The 21851-nt window shown below is 35.2% G+C and overlaps 1 protein-coding gene across 2 annotated transcripts; it reads left to right on the top strand.

The window, feature by feature from the left end:
• Positions 1-1851: 1851 nt before the first annotated feature.
• SULT1B1 (sulfotransferase family 1B member 1) lies at positions 1852-21416 on the top strand. 2 transcript variants are annotated; one of them, XM_058547216.1, is made up of 8 exons: positions 1852-3325; positions 6432-6581; positions 6864-6992; positions 10191-10288; positions 12009-12135; positions 12980-13074; positions 16445-16625; positions 19693-21416. In XM_058547216.1, the coding sequence occupies exons 2-8, from the start codon at positions 6434-6436 to the stop codon at positions 19803-19805; spliced, it is 891 nt and encodes a 296-aa protein (XP_058403199.1). In that variant the 5' UTR covers positions 1852-3325; positions 6432-6433; the 3' UTR covers positions 19806-21416. The 2 variants fall into 2 exon arrangements, with proteins under 2 accessions (XP_058403199.1, XP_058403198.1); XM_058547215.1 differs by having other exon boundaries at positions 6398-6581.
• Positions 21417-21851: the final 435 nt, after the last annotated feature.

The following is a 21851-nucleotide window of genomic DNA, read 5'->3' as shown; positions in this document are numbered from 1 at the left end:
AGGGGGGAGTAATGGGGTGAAGCTTGGGATACTAAAGTGCAAATTACATGTTAATAGAAAATATCATTTTTACATTTTGTTGAGGCAGCTTGTGAGGTCTCAGACCAAAGGCACACTTCCTTAGGAGAGCTGTTGTGGTTGTTTTCCTTGTTTTTTTCAGGAAATGGAATTCTAGGCAGAAGTATGGGCACTAGAGGCAGCTGCTCCCCTTTCCCAGGACTACTAAAGAAAAGAAAGAGCCAACTTGTGTTTCTACTTGCTTCTTCCCTCACTTTGTAAAAGAGAAGAGAAGGTCTTAAACTCAAGCCCTTTAACTCTATGGTGAGCAAGAGTTGGGTCACCCTCTTTGTACTTTTGTGAGCCAGAGGGTGTGTGTTGGTCTGGTTCTCAGGAAAGCAATTCTCTTGTCTTTTCCTTCTAGAAAGGATGTGTGTGAGTGTGTGCGTGTGCGCGCCTGTGCGTGTTGAGGGTGGGGTAGGGTGTGCATAAATGGGAAGGGGACTGGATATCAGGTAGCAGACTTTGTTATTTCCTTTCCCAGGGGCGAGATAAAGTCAGGAGTATATATGGAAACCACAGCTGTCAAACAGGGCTTTTCTCTCCGGAGCTAAGAAAGTTAAGTACTTCTGTATCACCCAAGATTACAACTTGGGTGCCAAGACATTCACTGTCCATTGTTCTGTAAACTCACTTTTATTAACAATGAGAAAGAAATAGAAAAGAATACATACCCATACTCATAGCACTAAGGACCTTGTCTTGCCTAACCAAAGAAACCTTCCTTTCTTGAGGAAGAAGAGAATATATTTGGTTAGTGGTAGTTGTATATGAGAATTTACTCTTGTGTTCATTTTGATTTCAATAGTGTTTACCCACCAAGGAACAAGTGACAGAATCTGGGTTTAAACTCAAGTTTATCTTCCAGATACTGAAGTTCATGATCTCATCACTGTACTATGTTCTCACTGAAGGCTGATTACTTGGACTTTGGGTCAAATTGATAATTAGAGATAAAATCATGTGAGATTAATTGCATGCTAGTATTTACCAAGCACAACTGACTAAATAAAATTAATCTATTTTCTATATCTAGGACTAAAATGTCTTATTAATATATCATGTAATTCTAGATTATTAACATAAATCTAAAAGCCTTTCATTCATCAAAACATTTACGAAGTGCATTATAAGGGTCAAGATCATTGCTGGTCTTTAGCACTAGCAAGTACAGTTGTGCATGTTGTGCACTTCACAATTCCAGGAGGTACCATTCATATTGCACAATTCTTAATACATAGAGAGCTCTTAAAATTATAACAGCACAAATATTTTAATGGAAAGATAAGAAAAGACTAATAACAGTTTACCTACCTTCTAAAAAAAACGTTAAAGCAGAATAGCTTAAAAAAGTCAAGCTCTGATGTAATTAAAGAAATGTCAATTAAAATAATGAGATGACAGTTTTTGCCTATAACATTATACAACACCACAAAGATTTACCGTATCAAATGTTATTCACTAGGATGGATAAAAGTTGCATTGATATTTCTGCTAAAGAAAATTTGAATTAGTACAAACTTCACAAAGTGCATACTCTTGATTTAGCAATTCTGTGGGCCTACTGCTGTTTTGCATAGCTTCACTAATGTGGCTGGGATGGCACAATCATCTAGCTCACTGATACGTTTATTTAGGAGAGACTGAGGTATAATTCCATGAGTCCTCAAACATTGCCTGATTGCAGGCTGCCTGGATGTTCATTATTGTCTTCCCTATTAACTGGTTTTTAACTAGCACTGCAAAAGCTAATTTCCAATCAGAAATCTGTAAACCCAACTGAAAATTTGTTTTTGGTGCTCCACTGCTGCAGGTGGTGGAACTCTACTGACCCTGTGTCTTTGGAACATGTCATTTGATAGCATGAAGTTTGGCAGGAAGAGGAAGTGATTTGTGGGAGCTAATGACTTTATGTGTTATCAAAAACAAACAAACAAAAATAAACCTTAGTTTATAGAGCCACAAAACCATACAAAAAAATGAACAAACTGGCTTAGAAAACACTTTAGAAAAACCAGATGTTCCAGATTCTCAATCAAAGAAAGCCAGAATATGATGGATCTCAATGCTCTCCAGATTTGTGTACCTGATGCACTGAGAAGGATTATGGATTCCCATGACAGCAATAAAATACAACTATACTAGGTGCATGTAAATGCCTTTTCCCTGTGTTCTCTCTCTCAACACTTGTACCCACCACACACACACAAACACACACACATAACCACTGGCTGGCAAAGAAAATTAGGAATCTGTTGGCAACATCTTTTAAAAACACAAATATGTTCTTTTTAAAATTTCCTTAAAAATCTGTAGGTAAAATGGAGAGTCTAAAAGAGTGTGATAGTTTCTTTCTGGACTATTTGACTTCCTCAGGCCTATATAGGTAGAATCACCAGGGCAAGGGCTTGGCGGTTATAACTGTATCTAAATTTGAGACAAGTGCCCTTAACAAAAGGATTGATTTTAGCAACTAGAGCATAAGAGAATCTTATAGGTTGGTTGAGGTAGTGGAGAACAGAAGCATATTTCTGGGCCAAAATTTCTTCCCCTTCACACGCAAGCTTCTTGTTTACTCCTTTTCTGTGTATATGTGACTCAGAATACAAAAAAAAAAAAAAAAACCTGAGAGGTTGTAGAAATGGTTAGAGTGACAGAAAGCAAGTGCATTCTGAAAACATTAGTTTGCCCTCTCTGTTTCTGCTGTCAAAATTATTTCATCTTCGGTATATGTTTGCTCTTTCCGTGATGTTGGAAACTCCAGTTTCTTCCAGATGAAAACATACATGTACACACACACACACACACAAATGACTTTTCATCATGAGCAAAATTATTAGACGACATTCTTATAAGTTGTAGAGAAGGAACAGTGTTCCATGCACCCACCTGTCAGGTTCTTTCGCTGTGCCTTTCTCTCAGGCCCTTTGAGGCCTTATGGGAACCTTCAAATCTAGGCAATCTCTGACTTTGCTTACTTCTGGGCGCCGACTGATCCATTTCCTTCTCAGTGCTTCCTGGCTCCTTCCAGCTAGTGAAACAGCAGGGCCTGACTTTGTGTGTATGTAGTTCAAACTTTTTATATTTTTACTGCCCGTAAAGTCAATGATTACTACATTCAGATCATATCCTTGGACTTATTTTTCTTCCCAGAGACAGGAGTGAGCCTCCCCTGTTTCTCCTTGCCATACCCATTCAGGACTACCGCCGGCTCCCAGCAGCACCACTGACTGAAAATGAAAACTGGAAAAAGGGATTAAGTAATGAGGTAAAATTTAGTTTTTTAAATCTCTTTACTTGAAGTTTTTATCTTGCATCCACAGGGTACTGTGCTCCTTGAATGATTTCTGTTCTGAACACGTGTTTGTAATTTGAATGTTTTTGCCTAATTCCAGTTTTCCCACAGGAAACTCATTGCTGTTGTTTATGCTGTGCAGAATGTCTCAGGCTTGCAGTGACTTTTCTGGGTTCAGTGGGACTCTTCTGAAGCATGCCAGGATTTGGGCTCTTCTCGTGAGACTGTAGACATCATAAGGGAAAAAGGAATCCACTTCAAGTCCTTACTTTTGTGCTCCCACCTTCTCTCCACCCCTACACACACACACACACACACACACACACACACACACGCACACAAATCACTTTAAGGCACTTTCCAAAATATAGAATATGTGATTTATCACATTTATTTCAGTAGCTGGTGTTTGATGTGGACTAAATAGAGTTGGACTTTGTGAAGGTGGGACAAATAGAAAAAAATATTCTTTTCTCACTAAAACAACCATTCAGTTTTAATGTCAAATGACTTAGTTTCTCCTAAGAGGGGCATTGTTTTTCATTTTTTTTCCATTAATCTCTTTGAAAGCCAATTTTAGACAGTTTAATTTTCAGCCTGTGGCTCCGCTTAAATAGGAAGACTAGTGGTGTCATGTAGACTATAGAATATAACCACATAAAATTGTTTGTTACTTTTTGGTAGGATTTAAAAGTTTTTTATGAAGTAATTTGTATATTTTAAAGTAAATATCATTTATAAACCAACTTCCAGAGTCTGACTCAACAACATTAGTTATCTTCTGTCTTCCAGGCCACACCCCTGCACCCATCTACCCATATAATTCTGAACTCATCATCACCCACTGGTCATGATGAGGCAATGCTAGCTAATTCAGAACTAACACTCCTAGGTTCCTGAGTTGGTTACACCCACTTTCCAGATGTGACTCGTATATATTGAGAATCAAATGCCTTATTTTCATCTTGTTACTCATATCCATCCTTCTCTGACAACATTTTTGCAGCTGGAGGAGCTTGAGTTTTTTGTCAGAGGGAAGTTTGCGTTGTCAAAGGAAAATTTCCTTACAAACTGTGAACACCCTTATTTGAATGAGATAAACCAGAGAAATTTTTTAACTCTGGATTGGGCCCACTCACGGTAGATTTGCAGTAAGGCCAAGTGAGCAGAGCTGAGAAAATTGAAGACTATTTCTGAGTTGCCACTCACTTCTTGTGTGCCTTTGAGCAGACTTCCTGAAGCTCAGCTTCCTAATCTCAACTACAAAATGAAAGTAAGATTTATCTTCAAGGTGGGTATTGATTAGAGACAATATATATTAAGCACAATCAATACAATTTATTTTGTAGAAGACACAATTCATTTTGATAAATCATTTTTATACACCCTATATTGTATAGAATAGATTAAATGTGGTTTAAGGTCATGCTTTCTAAATTTTCTTGTGCATGCATGTTACTTGAGGATTTTATTAAACTATAGTCTCTGATTCTGGATTGGGGCCTGAGATTCTGTATTTCTAACACTCTCTCAGGTGATGCCAACAGTACATGATGCTGGTACATGGACTGTATTTGATAGCTATTATGAATCAATTACATAAATATAAAACAATAGTACAAATTAAATTAAAACAAATAAATAAAAAAATGAAAAAAGATGAGCTAAGACATGAAATGGAACCAGGAATGGTGTTATAAGTTTGTAACATAATGTTAATCACTTATTATGTGGGGAACAGATTTGTCTATATGATTTGTAGTAGACAGTATGAAAATAGAATCTGTGTCCTCAATATTTATTTACTTTCCCATAATAATCTATATGCATAACAACCGTCGGTAAGTGGAGTTATATTGCTACAAAATTTTACATTCTGGAGCCAAAAAAGAAAAAGAGAGCCTCGTTTATTTTCCTCAATTAATTCAGAATATATAAGTGTTCAAATGAGTTTGGGATTGATATTTACCTTTACATAATCTGGGAAGAAATAATTTGCTAACAAATTAATAGAATAAATTGTTTCAGGGAGAACTATTCCATTTATTATGTGAAACTCAAGTCTAATATCTGAATATACTATGTTGACTTCTGCTGTCACTCATTCCTTTATACACCAACTGGGAAATAATGCTATCCCCAAGATCTTCTGAGTTTCTGGATGACAAGTACAGGTCTCATCATTCATTCACCCCAAAATGGTCTTCTAGAGATGAAAACTGCAATGTCTGAGATACAAATGCATTGGATAGGATTAACATCAGATTACATATTGCAGAAGAAAAGATTAGCAAACATGAAGGCATAGCAATAAATGTTATCCAAAATGAAACATACAAAGATTGAAAAAGATTTTAAAAAATTATTAGAGCATCAGTGAGCCGTGGACAACTTCATGTGTCCTGGAGTCTCAGAAGGAAGAGGAAGAAACAGAAAATATTATTTAAAGAAATAATGACTGTAAACTCACAATTCCAGGAAGCTCAATAAACCTGAAGCACACATGCACACGTGCACAAACACACACACACACACACACACACACAAAACCCATGAAAATAACCACATCAAGGAACATCATAATTCAATTACTCCATACTAGTGATAAAGAAAAAAAATCTTATAAGCAGGAAGAGAAAACAGGCATTATGTACAAAAGAACACAGGTAAGAAAGACAACAGATTTCTTGTAAGGAAAAACGAGATACAACTGAAGTGTAATGATGAGTGATAGATTTATTTTACCTTAGGTCCAGATATTTTTTAGCCTATTTCTGTGAAAAGTGGTTTTTAATTCAAAGTAAGACGTGCAGTTCCATTTCTTTCCGAAGCTTCCACTAAAGACCTTTGCTCTGCTTGTCACTGAACCAGTTGCTGCGCTTGCCGTCTACAGCTTTATAGCCACAAAAACGCCCTTTGTAGTTAGATCAGTGTGTTAAAGGTCAATTTTACTTTGTGTCAAGTTGCAGTGTTTTAAGAGTAACGTTAGTTACTCTGGTTCTGATTTTTATCCTCTTTATTTCTCCACGATTTGATTGTCAGCAGATATTCTAACAAGTATTTGTACAACCTGGTACAGAAATGATTCCCCTAAAAGACGTACTGAGAAAAGACCTGAAGATGGTCCATGGCTATCCCATGGTCTATGCTTTTGCAAAAAACTGGGAAAAAACTAAACAGTTCCGCAGCAGGCCAGATGACATCGTGATAGTCACTTATCCCAAATCAGGTGAGTTTTGTGGTCTGACAAAGGTGAGTCTGACTTCAACCTTTATTGCCTAAAAATCAACTTCTCTATAAAATTGTTATCATCCTAAATAAAATTAATATTCCTATCAGTCAATCTAGCCATCTACTTTGATTATATTAAAATGGGTATTTGGGGCACAGAAAGGGAAATTCTGTAGAATTAACTTTCTAATAGAATGTATTAAGATGACAGGCTTCCAACAGATATTTTTTTCCCCCAGATTTAGATGATTGTTATAAAAAATGTTGCTTTTTGCCACAGGTACCACTTGGGTTAGTGAAATTGCGGACATGGTTCTAAATGGTGGAGATGTTGAAAAATGTAAGCGAGATTTTATAACTGCTAAAGTTCCAATGTTGGAAATGGCTCTCTCTGAACTAAGAACTTCAGGTAATTTTGAATCACCTGGAAATTATAATTTTGTAATATTATATACATAGCATATTAATTATTGTATTTGTGACTTCCATTCAAAGAAAATGGAGTAGACTTTGTAACATAAAATGAAAATTTGCAAGCAGTACAATAACCAAGGCCTATAGAGAAACTGTAGTTTGGTCCATTGCATATCCAAGTACGATAACCAAAGATGAAAGAGTTTTGTTCTAGAAAATAACTAAAAATTTTGTTGATAACATAAAAAATGTTCTTTATCTTTTATTGACTTTTATTGTGTAGAATTTGGCAGATTAGATCAATAAGCTCCTAATTTAGGACATTGCTGTAGTTAAATTAGTAAAGAAGTACCAATGCCTCTTAAAATGTAAAATTTATTATTAATATAATTCATTTTTTACTCCAACAATATTTATTGAGTGTTTCTAAAGAATTATGCACCATGCTGCAGGCTACATAAAATAATCAATAAATTAGATTGGATATTTAGGGATATCTACTCTGAATTGAGACCTAAAGCCATGCACATAGTTGGTGAAATCATATTTCAAGAAGGTGAAGTATTATGTATGAAGATCTAGATGCAGAAAAGATCTTGATGTAGTCCAGGGACTGAAAAACAATAACAACCACCACCACCACCACCAACAGCAATGAAAAAAAGGAAAAGTGAAATGCAGAACAATTGGAGATTAGACAGGGATAGATTATGTAGGGCTTGTAATTAATTCTTAAGAAATATTCAGTGAGCTAAGAGAGAATCAGAAGAGTATGATGTCCTGTAGGTAAGTGAGAAGGGTTCAAGAAGTGAGGCGTGGCTCTCAAATGCTGCTGGAAATCTGGGATAGGAAGACAGAAGTATGGTGGTGAGTGTGTATATCAATTTAAAGAGCAGAATCCAAATTCTCTCTCATACTAGTTACTTCCATCGGCAGAGAAAGATCAACTAGGAAGGCGTCATTCCTTCTGTGTGGTTGCCTGAAGTCAGAGAGCAAATACTAAAGCTTGGAACTAAAGAATTATTCTGAGACAAGCAACCAAAATAAGTGCAAGAGTGAGTTAAGACTCCAGAGCCATAGAAAAGTGTGAAACGAAAAAGTGATAGAATCAAAGTAATCAGGGACAAGGAGTGAGGGATTGCTGGTGGGAGACAAGGGTTGAGGTTGGAGATTGAGGCTGTGTTGCATCACCACAGTGCATAGGTCAGATTCAGCAGGTGAAGGAGGGTAAACTACCACTCAGGTTTACTCTGGAGCCTGAATGTGGATACTTGTGATGTTATTACACATTCCCAACGTTCATACTTGTGTATAAGAAGGGTTCATTTAAAGGACCTCACATAGCAAAATAATTACAAGACAGAAGACATTGTGAAATCTTTCAATGAAGTTGAGGGAGAAAAGAGGAACAACAGATCTGGGAAAAACTTTATAAAACAACAGATATAAAAGTTCATGTCATGGGCATAGAGGAAGAGTGAGTTGTGGAAGATTACATTTCTCATTTCTATATGCTGGGTAAAGAGGCTGTCGGTACCAGGTCAGTAGAAGCATAATGAAATACCTGGTGGAATTTTAAGTGTATATAGTTAGCGTTTCCAGATAAAATTCAGGATACTCAATTAAATTTGAAATTCGGATAGGTGGCTGTTTTATTTAGTATAAGTACTTCCCAAATATTGCATGAGAAATACTTATACTAAAATGATTCTGTTGTTTATCTGGAACTCAAATTTAACTGGAATGCTTGTATCTTTATTCCCTAAGTTTACCAACCCTATCTGCTTTGATATTAAGGGGTTCTTCTGAATACAACATGTGTTATGCACTCTTCTCTGCAAAACAATCATTGGTGAACAGAACAAACTATATCCCTGCTCTTATGGAATCTCCATTCTAATGTGTATGTTTAGGGGTGGGGATGGGGAAGGGGCATAGGAAATAACAATAAACAAACAAATAATTAAACTATTAAACGAAAATAAGTGTTACATAGAACACTTAAAAATGATGTTTTAATAGAGAGAGACTGAGTGGCTTCTTAGCATATGTCATAAATTATTGTAAATGAAGCATAAGATTTCTTCGAATGAGTGAGTCAGATACAATTTTGTGTAGGTGTGCCTTTGTATGCAAAAGTGGGAAGATAATGTAGGATTAATAGGTAATCTAGAGGTTAGACTGGATATAAATTTATTGTGAAAAAATGCATAGGACTTTAAGATTTATTGGATGTGAAACTTGAAGGAGGAAACAACAATAATTGAGATTTTAGGTCTTGGCGACTCTAAAGGAGGTGGCATCATTAACAGATATATCTGGGATAAGATAAAGGGTGTTGAGTCTATTAAAAGAATAGTAAGATAAAAGTGTTAGCCCAGCTCACCCTAGTCTATGTCAGAAGTTCTCTCTCTGAGTATGCCTTTACCGCAAAAATACCTTCAGATTGGCCAAGTCACTTACATGGTGAGTTTCAGGCCACTAGGATCTTCCTAGTTTTGAATGTAGAAAATAAATAGATACTTTCCTCCTCAAGGAAGTTCATATATCCCTTATCCAAAGACTTAATTTGAAACCAAGTTCTACCACCTATTTGTCATACGACTTTGGAGAGTTTAGCTAACAAAAATTACACAGCATTTTCGTTTTGCATGTATATGTATATATTGAATATATATTACACATAAAGGAAATAATGAAAATGCAGATACAACAGTTGATGCTATACAGAAATAACAGCATCTAATACTACAATAGCTGATGCAAAACAGTAGCCCATGCAAGAATTACTAGTTATCGATATCTCTTTGACATGCAGAAAATATTTTTATAATTATTTATAACAATGCACAGATATGATAAAACCCCAAATTGCTAAGGTTGATATTATTCCTCCTTGTTTTGGAGGTGGAGAAAGTGAAGCATAGAGATTGGAATACTTTCAAATATCTCACGATGAGTAAGTGATAGAGTTAGAATTTGAACCTGAGGAGGCTAACCTCAGAATTTATGCCCTTGACCATTACACAATATTGCCTCTTAGAATCGAGATGAATAATGTCTGTGATTGATTCAAAATTTAGCAGCATTATGTACTGCTCAAAAATATTTTGAAATGTTGGTTGAGAAAATAAGGAAACACAGGCTCCTTGGAGACTCTAATATCTCTATATACCAAACTAAATTTTCCCAGGTATAGAACAATTAGAGAAGAATCCATCACCCCGCCTTGTGAAGACACATCTACCAATTGATCTCCTTCCTAAGTCTTTCTGGGAGAACAACTGCAAGGTACACTCTAGACCGCAAGTCAGTTTTCTAATGTCGCCCTATCCCTTTACTCACACACATAGGGAGTAATTGCTTAAATGTTTCATTTACTTACTTATAAGTAAGTACTATAACTTACTTATTATCAATGAGTCTAAACCTACATACTCAAATTTTCCAAAGTTGTGTAGCAATAGGATCCTTATCTCAGTACAATATTGCTACTATTATTCCACTACTGTCCCTAATAGTCTGGCCTCCTCTGAAAACTCAACATAACGATGTCAGTTTTTATTTGATCGTTTGGTAAAATTCTCCAGTGAAACATTTGTGCCTGAATATTGGCTTTTGGAAACTTTTAAATGTGAAATTCAATTTCTTCAATAATTATGGGGCTATTCAAATTATTTCATCTTAGCTGATTTTTGCTAGTTTGTGGTGTGTTGAGGCATTCTAAGTTATTCAATTTTGTAATGAAAAATTATTCATACTATTCCCTTCTTATTCTTTCTTTTAACAGACTTTATTTTTTACAGAAATTTTATTTATTTTTAGAGCAATTTTAGGTTCACAGCAAAATTGCGAGAAAGGTAAAGAGATTTCCCACATATCCCTTGCCACTACACGCACATAGACTCCCCATTATCAATATTTCCCCCTAGAGTGGTACATTTGTTACAACTTATGAACCTACATTGCCACATCATTATCATTCAAAGTCCATAATTTATATGAGTTCACTTTTGGTGTTCTACATTCTATGAGTTTGGACCACTGTATGATGACATATATATACGATTACGTATCATACAGTGTAGTTTCACTGCCCTAAAAATCCTCTGTACTTCACTTGTTCATCCCTCCCAACCCCCAACCCTGGTAACCACTGATCTTTTTACTGCCTGCATAGTTTTGCCTTTTCCAGAATGTCATATAATTAGAATCATACAGTATGTAGCCTTTTCAGATTGTATTCTTTCACTTAGTAATATGTGTTTAAGATTCTCCCATATCTTTTTATAGCTTGATAGCTCATTTCTTTTTAGTGCTGAATAATATTCCATTGTCTGGAGGTACCACAGTTTATTCATCTATTCATCTACTGAAGGACACCTTGGTTACTTCCAAGTTTTGGCAATTATGAATAAAGCTGCTATAAACATCCATTTGCGGGTTTTTGGGTGAACTTTATTTTTCAACTTCTTTGGGTAAATACTAAGTAGTGCAATTGTTGATCGTATGGTAAGAGTACGTTAAGTTTTGTAAGAAACTATCAAAGTGTCTTCCAAAGTAGCTGTACCATTTTGCATTCCCACCAACAACGAATGAGAGTTTCTGTTGCTCCACATCCTCATTGGCATTTGATGTTGTCAGTGTTCTGGATTTTGGTCATTCTAAGTGTGGAGTGTTGTCTCGTTTTTTTAATTTGCATTTCCCAGATAACATATGATGTAGAGCATCTTTTCATACTCATTATTATTTTAATAGATGTAATATTTCTTGTGATGCCACCTGTTTTTTTCCTTGATATTAGTTTTTTGTATCTTCTCTCTTTTGTCAGTCATGCTAGATGTTTTATTGATTTTTTTTATAAAGAGTCAGTTTTTTGTTTCATTAATTTTCTCTGTTTTCTTGTTTTTAATTTCACAGATTTCAAATCTGTTGTTTTACTTGCCTATATGTTAATTTTTTTCTTAAATCAAATACCATCCATTTAATTTTCTTCTTCCTCCCCCTGCAGATGATTTATCTGGCTCGAAATGCCAAGGATGTTGCAGTCTCATATTACCACTTTGACTTAATGAATAATATGGAACCTTTTCCTGGCACCTGGGAAGACTATCTCGAGAGATTCTTGACTGGAAATGGTAGGTGGGCCTTGGCTTAAAATTAATAAATAATTTTTCATTTCTTTGTTTTTTTATTTTTTTCCCCCCCAAAGCCCCAGTAGATAGTTGTATATCATAGCTGCACATCCTTCTAATTGCTGTATGTGGGACGTGGCCTCAGCATGGCCAGAGAAGCGGTGCTTTGGTGCGCGCCCGGGATCTGAACCCGGGCCGCCAGCAGTGGAGCGCACGCACTTAACCGCTAAGCCACGGAGCTGGCCCAATAATTTTTTATTTCTAATAACACTATTAACCATTACTGGTATGACTTTTCCTTTCAAAACACTTATTTTTCCAAGTCGGTAACAAGTGTATTCAAATACTATTTAAAAAATTAAATCAAATGCATGTAATATTTTACTATGAACCTGGTATTAAACATTGGCTTAATAAAAATATTCTCAAATCTCTTTTCAACTGCTAGAAATCCATTCTTAGTTCCTGCTCACAATAGAAATTGTTTAACTTGCCCAAATTATTAGTTATATCTGTTAGATGTATATTTATAGTACTCAGATAAACAGTTGATATGAGTACTTCATAAGTACTTCATGAGTATTTCCTCACATGTGAGGCTAAGTAGAACCTATTGGAGGTCAATGTATTTTCATTTAGAATGCTTCCTTTGTACTTTACATTTTTTTAATCTGATTCTTTGTACATCCATAAATGGCTGATTTTATTTTTTTTTTAATTGGCCTTATATTCTCAGTTCCCTTGATTACTAAATTTCTGTAAATGTTTTTACAATTTGACTTATTGTTCAGAAACAAACCTCTAATTTTATGAATGCTATGGAAATAGACTGTTTCTCTGGTTTTAGTGGCCTATGGTTCCTGGTTTAATCATGTTAAGAGCTGGTGGAAGAAAAAGGAAGAACATCCAATACTTTTCTTGCACTATGAAGATATGAAAGAGGTAAAATGGTAGAAATTCATTCTGGATAATTCCTTCACTACATCCCGGGGTAAAGGGATTAATATATATTTTTCTTAACTTAATCTATGGAGTCCAAAATGATATGATTGCTTTGCCGGTTCTCCATGACTGCTTACCCAAATCTTGCCAAGATCTGACGACTTTCTAATTGTGAAATCAATGGCATTTTTATTCCTCTAATCTTTTTTAACCATTGTGTGTATTTTGAGTACTTTTTCTTTTTGAAATTCTCTCCTACATTTATCAGGTTGTCACACTCTCATGGTTTTCCTCTGGATCTCTAACTTCTCTATCTATCACTTAGTCTTTTTTCTTTTTGAGCTGTTTGCTGTATTTTGGTGATCGCGTCCATGCCCACTGTCATCAAATCTGTTTATGTGCTAATGACTCCCCAAAAACTCCATTTTAACTTCTACCCTGAATTCAAACCCATGCTTTTATTAAAATGACCCTGAAATTTTGTATGTTCAAACTAAACTCAGCTTTGTTCTCTTTCTCCAGCAAGTAACCTTTTTCTTCTTTTATTCTCTCTTTTGGTTAATGATGTTATTTGTCCATTCAGTTTTCAAAGATTGAGAGTAAATTGTTCTCTTTGGCTTCCATATAGCGGATATGGTTCCAATATATCCTGAACATCCCATCGGTTCACATGACCTACCTGTTACTTCTTTCAAATGTGTCCCCCACCTTTACCTTTTTACTACCTCCCTCTTAGTTCAGGGACTCATAAAAGCATTCATCTAATCTCTTGTATGAACTAGTATTCATTCAAATACTACTGCAATACTATTCGGGGCTATTTTACTTAAATTAGCCAACCACACACACCTGGAAACTATGTGGAAACTGTGTTCCTCTAGTTGTAAAAGCCTAAGCATACAAATGAAGATACATTTTAGACTTTCAGATTCACGATAGAAGGTACAATATCTATCATTTTTGTAACTGTATTTGCAGTACCTAATATAGTACCTACCGCATAAACAGGGGCTCAATGGTCACTTTTCCAAATAATTAATTGCTTGAATGAATGAGTGAGCAGTAATAATAAACACTTTAGTGACATCAATCCTACTTTGCATAACAGAAATCATGCCCCATGTAAATTCTCCTTTGCTCCAAGTATTTCTGAGAACCCCCCAGGGTATTTCTCACATCTTATCAAAAAGAGAGTTTTTCTGCTCTGCCCAGGCCTCCACCCTCCATCATACTTGTTTGCAGCCTAAAGGAATCTGCTGTCTAAACCTTAACATTGCTCCTTTATTCAGGGCTTGAGGCAATCAATGTCAAGTTACTGGTGATACATGGCTGCAAAACTAAAGTGGTTTTATAAAATCACTTTTAAAAAGTGATGATATCCCTTGAGTGTTTAATTAGCCAGAGTTAAGTTATGAATTCTTCATAAGAGAAAAAATTGTCGTTCTGTACCAACTATCTCTCTTTGCGTCCTGGACACCAGAGTAGCACTCATTAGTTTTATGAAAAGAGCAATTTTAGCTTCTGAATATAGTCCCTTATCTCCATAAGATGAAGAAGTACATTTCCTGGGCTAGTATCCAAATTCTGAGTCACAAATGATGCTGTCTCCCACCTCACACTCTTGGGTCAACAATTTCTCTCCTTATTCAGCTAAAGTATTTTATTCAAATCAACTCATTCATATTGATTTATGGTCTGACCCAATCAGTTTTATAAGCATATCCACATATTTTGAATCCCACCCAAATCTGCAACATACATCATACTTAATAGACAATGTTTTTCTCCTGTCTTACAGTCATTTTTAGACAATGTTTTGTAAAGAAGACTAATATAATAACAAAAAAACAAAATTATAATTACATATCAAGAAAAAAATTCAGAAAGAAGTTTAATTTACATCAGGTTTATGAGTATCTGCATAAATTCTTAATCAATGAGGTGAAAGAGAAATAAAGTACAAGAAGATACAGTTGGAGCCAGCACTCTCTGCTTGAACTTCCACGGGTCTATAAACTAACATCATCATTGATACTTTGGCAGTGGCCAGATTATTCTCCAAACACTTTGAGTGGCTAACAGAAGTTACTGTCTATTTGCCTGTCCATCTATGTGTTTTCCGAGTATCACTACTAACTTTTCTTTTGGCCTTTTCTCCCCTATCATCATTTCTGACATTTTGCTCATTCTAACCACTGACATCCCTAAATAGCTATGTCATTCTACCCTCACAGTGGTCTGATACATGAAAATACTGCCAAAACTTCCCTTGCAGGGAATTCCCTGCCTGCCAAAACATACACATATGCGTACATGCACACACACCTACACACAGCTAATGGGACGCGAACTTAAATGCTGTTTCTTCCCTACTGCATAACAGATACAGTACAAACTCTTCAACAGGACATCCAAGGATGTTCTCAATTTTCTCTCAATTCATATTCCCAGTTTTATAGTCTCTCTCACTCCTATGAACAACTCAAACCTAACTCCAACCACTTTGCTTTTTTTCTCCCTTGAACACACTGTGAGATCTTATACCTCCAAGAGTTTTAACTATTTTCTCTACTGGAAATTCACCCTCCAAAACCCCAGCAGACCACACATCTTGGTAAATTCTGACTGATCTTTTGCAAATCGGTTTAGATATCACCTCCTCAAAATCTCTGTACACATATCCATGCAAATTTTAGTTTAGCTTCTTAAAAATTTACAGTATTAAATTTATGTCACTGAAATCTAAAAGATGACACATTTCTCAGATTTTGTTCTTTTTATCCTCAAAGGGTAGTGAATAATTTAGGTCTTGATATTTTTACAACTTCATTGGAGTCTACTTTTAATTATTTATGTCCAAGAGGGTCTAATCAGTATTTACTTTAAGGTAAATATACTTGAAGTTGTCCATGAATTTATTATTTTTGTTTTTAAATATTGTTTTTTAAAAAAAGAAAGAAACTTTGATTAAGAGCAGAAAAACAAAGGCAGGAAGAATAAAAAGATGCTAGGTGCCTAAAACATTCACAGCTCAAATCTGATTACAAATTAAGCTTAAAATAGCTGTTATGATATTTTTCTCTAAATGTTGTTTCTATTTAGCCCAAGGCTTGTTCTTACTGTACTTTGAATGTAAACTAAAAATATAAGATTTAGAATAAACAAAACATTTTAACTCTATTTTTCCTCAATATAAATTGATTTTTTTAATTTTTATGATTAATTTTTAAAAAAATTATTAATAGACCCAACCAAATATGGATTCAATATTCAGAGTCAACTTTAAGAAATAATATTATAGTTTTTCACATTATGTTAATAATTTACTGGTTTACCATTTTCTTGGGTGTATCTCTTTACCCACTGATAGAATCCAAAGCAGGAAATCAAGAAGATTGTTAGATTTCTAGAGAAGGATCTGAATGATGACATTTTGGATAAGATCATCCACCATACCTCATTTGAAATGATGAAGGACAACCCTCTGGTGAATTATACACATCTACCAACTACAGTGATGGATCACAGCAAATCCTCCTTTATGCGCAAAGGTGAATATTTTGCTGAGTTTAATTTCTCTTTTCCCTTTCTTATAATTACCCTGAAATGAGGATTAGCTTTGTGGTCTCTACCAAGTTACTTAGCCAGTTTTAGCATCAATTTTTTTCCTCTGTAAAATAGGGACACTAAAAATACCTACCACAAGAACTTGCTGAATTAGCTTAGGGATTATTAAAGGAAAAAATGTGTGTAACCCTGTTATCAGAATACTTTGAATATTTGATACATATTTCTCTTCTTATTTACTACTCTGCTAAATGGGAGTGGTTTTGTCAATTCTGATGTTATTCCAAATTTGTTTTTAAATCTTTGTGTAAATCGGCGTATGCCTGTTTCTCCTTCTCAGTAATAAACTAATGTCACTCAGTATCGTACTATCTTCTTTAAAGACCCCATATCATTTAGAAAACAGTGGTCACTTTGTTTAGAGGGATTCACCAAGAGAAAGGACTTTTTTTTTTATCCTATGGGAAGATTTTTCTCCCTAAAAACATTATCTGAATTATAGGAAACATGGAATCTAAATTTCACTTAGAAAGATGACAATAGAGGAATATGGCATTCACTATTGAAATACAGCTTTACTTCCACTGAAAAAAATCCTGTATAGTGTGGCTTATTGTATGTGATTTGTGTCAAACATGTTTTATTAATGATAAAAATAATAGATTTATCAAATTATTAACTTAAACAAATTTAAGAAGTTATCCATCTAATAATGCCACTCTCTGTTTTCAATATTCTTTATTGAATTGGAGAGAAAGGGGTAGAATTTCAGTTGGTGTGCTACAAAGTAAACATAACCCTAGGAATGTATTTTGCTTATGAACATGTGGATGAAAATCCTCAATTTTGATGGAGTTACATGGTTAAATTTTTCTCTAAATCATTTTCCCCTGTAACTTATTAAAATAGCAAATAGTCCTAGTGTTTTCAAATTTTATTTTTTATTTTCAAAAACACTACATTTAACTTTTCAAAAATAATCTCTAGTGTAAGAGGGCAAAGCAAATTTTTTATTGTAAATGGTCCATTATAAATTTGAACAAAGAAGACTAATATACACATACACACCCACACATACACTGTCTCCTGGTGGAAGAATCAGGGGAAAAAATCTCCTTTATTAAACAAGGCAAATTCTCAATATGCCAGATTATTGAATGTACTTCCAGGAGAGTTTTATCCCCAGTCATATGAAATTGACACCATCTTATGATATTTCATTAGGGTATAGAGGTAGAGGTATAAGCTCAGGATCTTGATTCTATGGTTTCACCAACTTCAACAGAAAAGAGTGCATGCTGGTCTAATAAGAGAAAGAGTCTTTGCATCCCCTCTGGAAGTGGTAAAGAACATATCCTTTGTGGTCCGATTGATCTGGAGTTTATCCAGGCTATGCTGCTTCTTGAATCTATGACTTTGAATACATTAATTAATCTAACAAAGCTCTGGTGACATCACTGGTAATATGAAGAAAGTGATAACACCTAGGACACATGGTTTTGGGAAGGATTATGGTAAATAATATGTAAGCATTTGGAATATTTTCCTGACCACAAATAATACATACAAAAATAGGAAGTCTTATTAGTTTAAATGGTTCAAGATTTATCTATCCATTTATTCACTTATGCATTCAATAAACATTTAAAGAATACTCATTCATTCATTAATTCACGTATAGGAAAAGCTCTTCATGAACACCTATATGCAGCACATATTCTCTAGAACATGCAAGGATGAATGACACATGCATCTGCCTCAAGAAGCTCGTAATGTAATGCAAGGGGCATGCATGTGAACGGGTGCTGAAGAGGGCTCAAAGTGAAGTATCAACAAAGGGCCAGGCACACTCAGACTTGAACGATGCCGTGTTGGGTAAATTGATGTCATAATTTAGTAACACAATAGTAAAGGTAGTAGGGAGAGAAAAGATGATGTCCAATGTTTATACGAAACAGAAAAATCTGGGCTTTGACCAGCATTTGTTTTTTCAAAAAAAAATTTATATTTCCTTACTTTTGTGAAGCAAATGTGTTTGTGTATGTTATATAATTTATACTCAAAAGAGAAGATCATTGGAATACTTTATATAGGACTCTTTATTTTTAAAATCTGTGTCCTCTGTTTTTAATGACATCTTTACAGATATATTATCCCAAATATACACTACCCCCAAATACATTCCAAAGAGCTCTTGCCATCTGGTGAACATAGAACAAAGTATGATAACCAAGGGAACAAACTTGCTTATGGGAGTGTTTTTCATTAAACGATTTGAAATCTTCATCAAGACATCATGGGTTAATATAGCTTGCAATTCAGTAAGATATATTTAATATTTCATAAAATATCAAAAGTAAATGTTTTTCTCCTAGCACATTGGCTGGCCATTAAAAATTTATTTATTTTTCAAATAAATATTTAGAAGCATCCACATATAAGAGATTAAATGTAAATTTATAACCCCAAAGTTTTACTCTTATAAAGATGGTTCAGGGATGTTATATGTTTGATTTTAATGCTAGTCTTCTTATCTAAAATGCAAACACAGTATAACTGTAGTAGACTCAGGGAAAACAAGTAACCTCCAAATATTCTACTATTCTCACTTATAAATTCTGGGAAATCAGCTTTCTGTTTCACTGTTTTGTCGCGCTGATAACCAGCCCTTGTACAGTTTCCAAAAGCAACTCATGAAATAAACTATGCCCTGACCATTGATCCAGTGTCCGGTAGTAAATTCATGACCCAAGACAATTAGAAACACTAAAAGAATCTCTTTCAGGAAACTACTGTACCAGCTCATATATTTAGACAAGAAAATTAACCCTTCTCAGAATGCATCTTTAAAAGTCAGACTCTGTTCAGTTATAAGCCACCTTTCTAAATGGGAAGAATTAACAATAAAAGAAAAATGACATTTTAAAATATTCAAATAAAAGAGAAGTTTTTCTTTAACTCTTCTAACCTTTTATTTTGGTATATATTAGCTTTTCCCTCATAACGGAAATATTTTATTCCTTCAGATGTTTTCTTACTTGTTATTTTTAGGGATTGCGGGTGACTGGAAGAATCACTTCACAGTGGCCCAAAATGAGAAATTTGATGCCATTTATAAGAAGGAAATGTCTGGAATTGCACTTCAGTTCCGCACAGAGATCTAAAGAGCCTAAGCTGCAAATCTGAAGACAGAAGAACTCATCTGTAATTTTTTGAAACAGGGCAGTTGTGACTTGACTTGGGCAATCAAATGGATTCATAAAGGAGAAAATCTGCTTTTAAAACTTTGATTTTTTTGGTGTCGTTAATTTAGGTGCCAGTTTTGCTCCTGACTCTGAGCTTCCAAATTCCCTAAAGTTGGGGCCAATTGCTACCCTTTTGTAGGTTATTCCTGCCGTTTCCTAGACAAGAGAGAAAGTATTTATCCTACTCAATCTCCATATATTACGACTTAAAATTAAGTTCCCCTCCCTATTAACATGGCCCAAGAAATACTGTTCTCACACTGACAATGTGTTTCCTAGCTCTGCCCAGTTTCCATTGGCTAAAATCTTGACCCAGGACACTCTGTTCCACCACTGTCTCTTGGGTTTCATGTTGCTCCCTGAGTCATAGCTCATCTTCTTGCAGTGTTTCTACTTGGATAACGTGGTTCATGTTCCAGATCATGTGGTTCAGGTTTTAGAAATGTTGTTTCTATGCCTAATTTTGAGAATATCCAAATTTTTCGTTGCTGAGTATATAATTTCTGAGTCTCCAAAGGTGAAAGGCCTACATTAATCTCTCTCCAGCTCTTCCCTGGGAACTGGAGCTCTGCTCTGAGAGCCTGGACTGAGGGCTGGAACCTGTTTCCTGTGAAGAGTCCTTCCAGATCTCAACAGCCTCTTCTGAACTTCGGAGAATCGCCTATTGCCATGCTCTGGTCACCATTTGGGAACTTCAGTTACTTCATCTTGTGTCTAAACAGATTTGTATCTCCTAACAGCACCTTCAATACCCCAGATAAGATCATGGTTGCTGCTAAAATTTCCCAATCTGGTGCCTAAGGGAGACTCTCTGGGATGAATCCCCTCGATGCCCTCCAGACCCAAGGTCCCTTCTATCTGCTGTTCCACATGCATGCCTACCAACCTGGGCTCTTTGATTAATGTTTCCTTGGAACATTTGTTTCTCAACTCCAGCTTTGCCTTACATGTGATTATTTATATCTCCATGTGCAGCCACATCTTGTGCCTGCAGATCATATTGGCCTGTGCCAAGTTACATGCCAAGCCTAAGTTTGCAAACTCAAGGTTTGTTAGAATGTCCTGGGCCCTTACTTGTTCTAGAGAAGAGTTCTGACACATTATAGACCCCCTGAGCCATAACTGAGATAGCTATGATAATTTGGGGTACAATATTTTGCCGTCTCAGATGAATTTCTGCTGTCCCCCTCTGCAGCTGGAATAGCTCCTCAAGCCTGTAATGTCTCTCTTCCCCAACCCCAGAAGGGGATTGATCTGATGCCAACTGCAAATCTCCTAGCAGTGGTATATCTATGATTCTGAGATAGTTGTTTTGATAGGTTTATTGTAATATGTATTATACATTATTTCAGAGTATGAAACTTGTGTGTATGTCCCTTAGAAAATATTTAGTAATAGTTAATCTTGAATATTTAGGGATATTGTGAACTAGTTCCAGCTTTCTAGAATATTCTTACCAATAGGGAAGTAAAGGCAATCATGTATCTATTTGCTTTATTGTCTTTATTTATAATAAATTAATGTGGTATGGACTTCTAATAGTATGGTCTATTTTTGAAAAAAAATTAAATATCTCTGAACTAGTCTTTAATCTGTGTAATAGATGGCTGCATTTACTGCCTTCACTAGCAGGATGAAATAATTTCACTTTGGCTAGTTTTCCTTTGTGAGAATAAGACTCTGCAACTGGACTTTATTCAAAAAATTTGAGTAAGTTTTAACAATGCCCCAGGTATTTTTCTAGATACTGGAGATAGAATGGAGAAAAAAGTAGAATTTAGATTTTCCTTTACCTTTCTTACAGGTTGTCTTATACCTTCTTTATTCTCTGATTCAAAAGCCAACACCCTGGTTCGATCTCTCATCAGCTCACACTTCACACCACACAGTAGTACTCCTATTAGAATTCCAGCTTCAAAAGTACCTGAAATCCTTTGAAATCATTCAGAAAACTGTCACCAAATT

Source organism: Diceros bicornis, chromosome 8, assembly GCF_020826845.1.
Source record: "Diceros bicornis minor isolate mBicDic1 chromosome 8, mDicBic1.mat.cur, whole genome shotgun sequence".
Classification (NCBI taxonomy): Eukaryota; Metazoa; Chordata; class Mammalia; order Perissodactyla; family Rhinocerotidae; genus Diceros; species Diceros bicornis.
Note: the sequence above shows the minus strand (reverse complement) of the source record. Positions and strands in the feature narration are given on the sequence as shown.

Coding starts and splice junctions, on each gene's coding strand:
- SULT1B1 (XM_058547216.1), top strand. CDS start 6,434: ATGATTCCCCTAAAAGACGTACTGAGAAAAGACCTGAAGATGGTCCAT. Junction 6,582..6,863: donor AGTCACTTATCCCAAATCAG/GTGAGTTTTGTG, acceptor TTTTTGCCACAG/GTACCACTTGGGTTAGTGAA. Junction 13,075..16,444: donor ACTATGAAGATATGAAAGAG/GTAAAATGGTAG, acceptor ACCCACTGATAG/AATCCAAAGCAGGAAATCAA.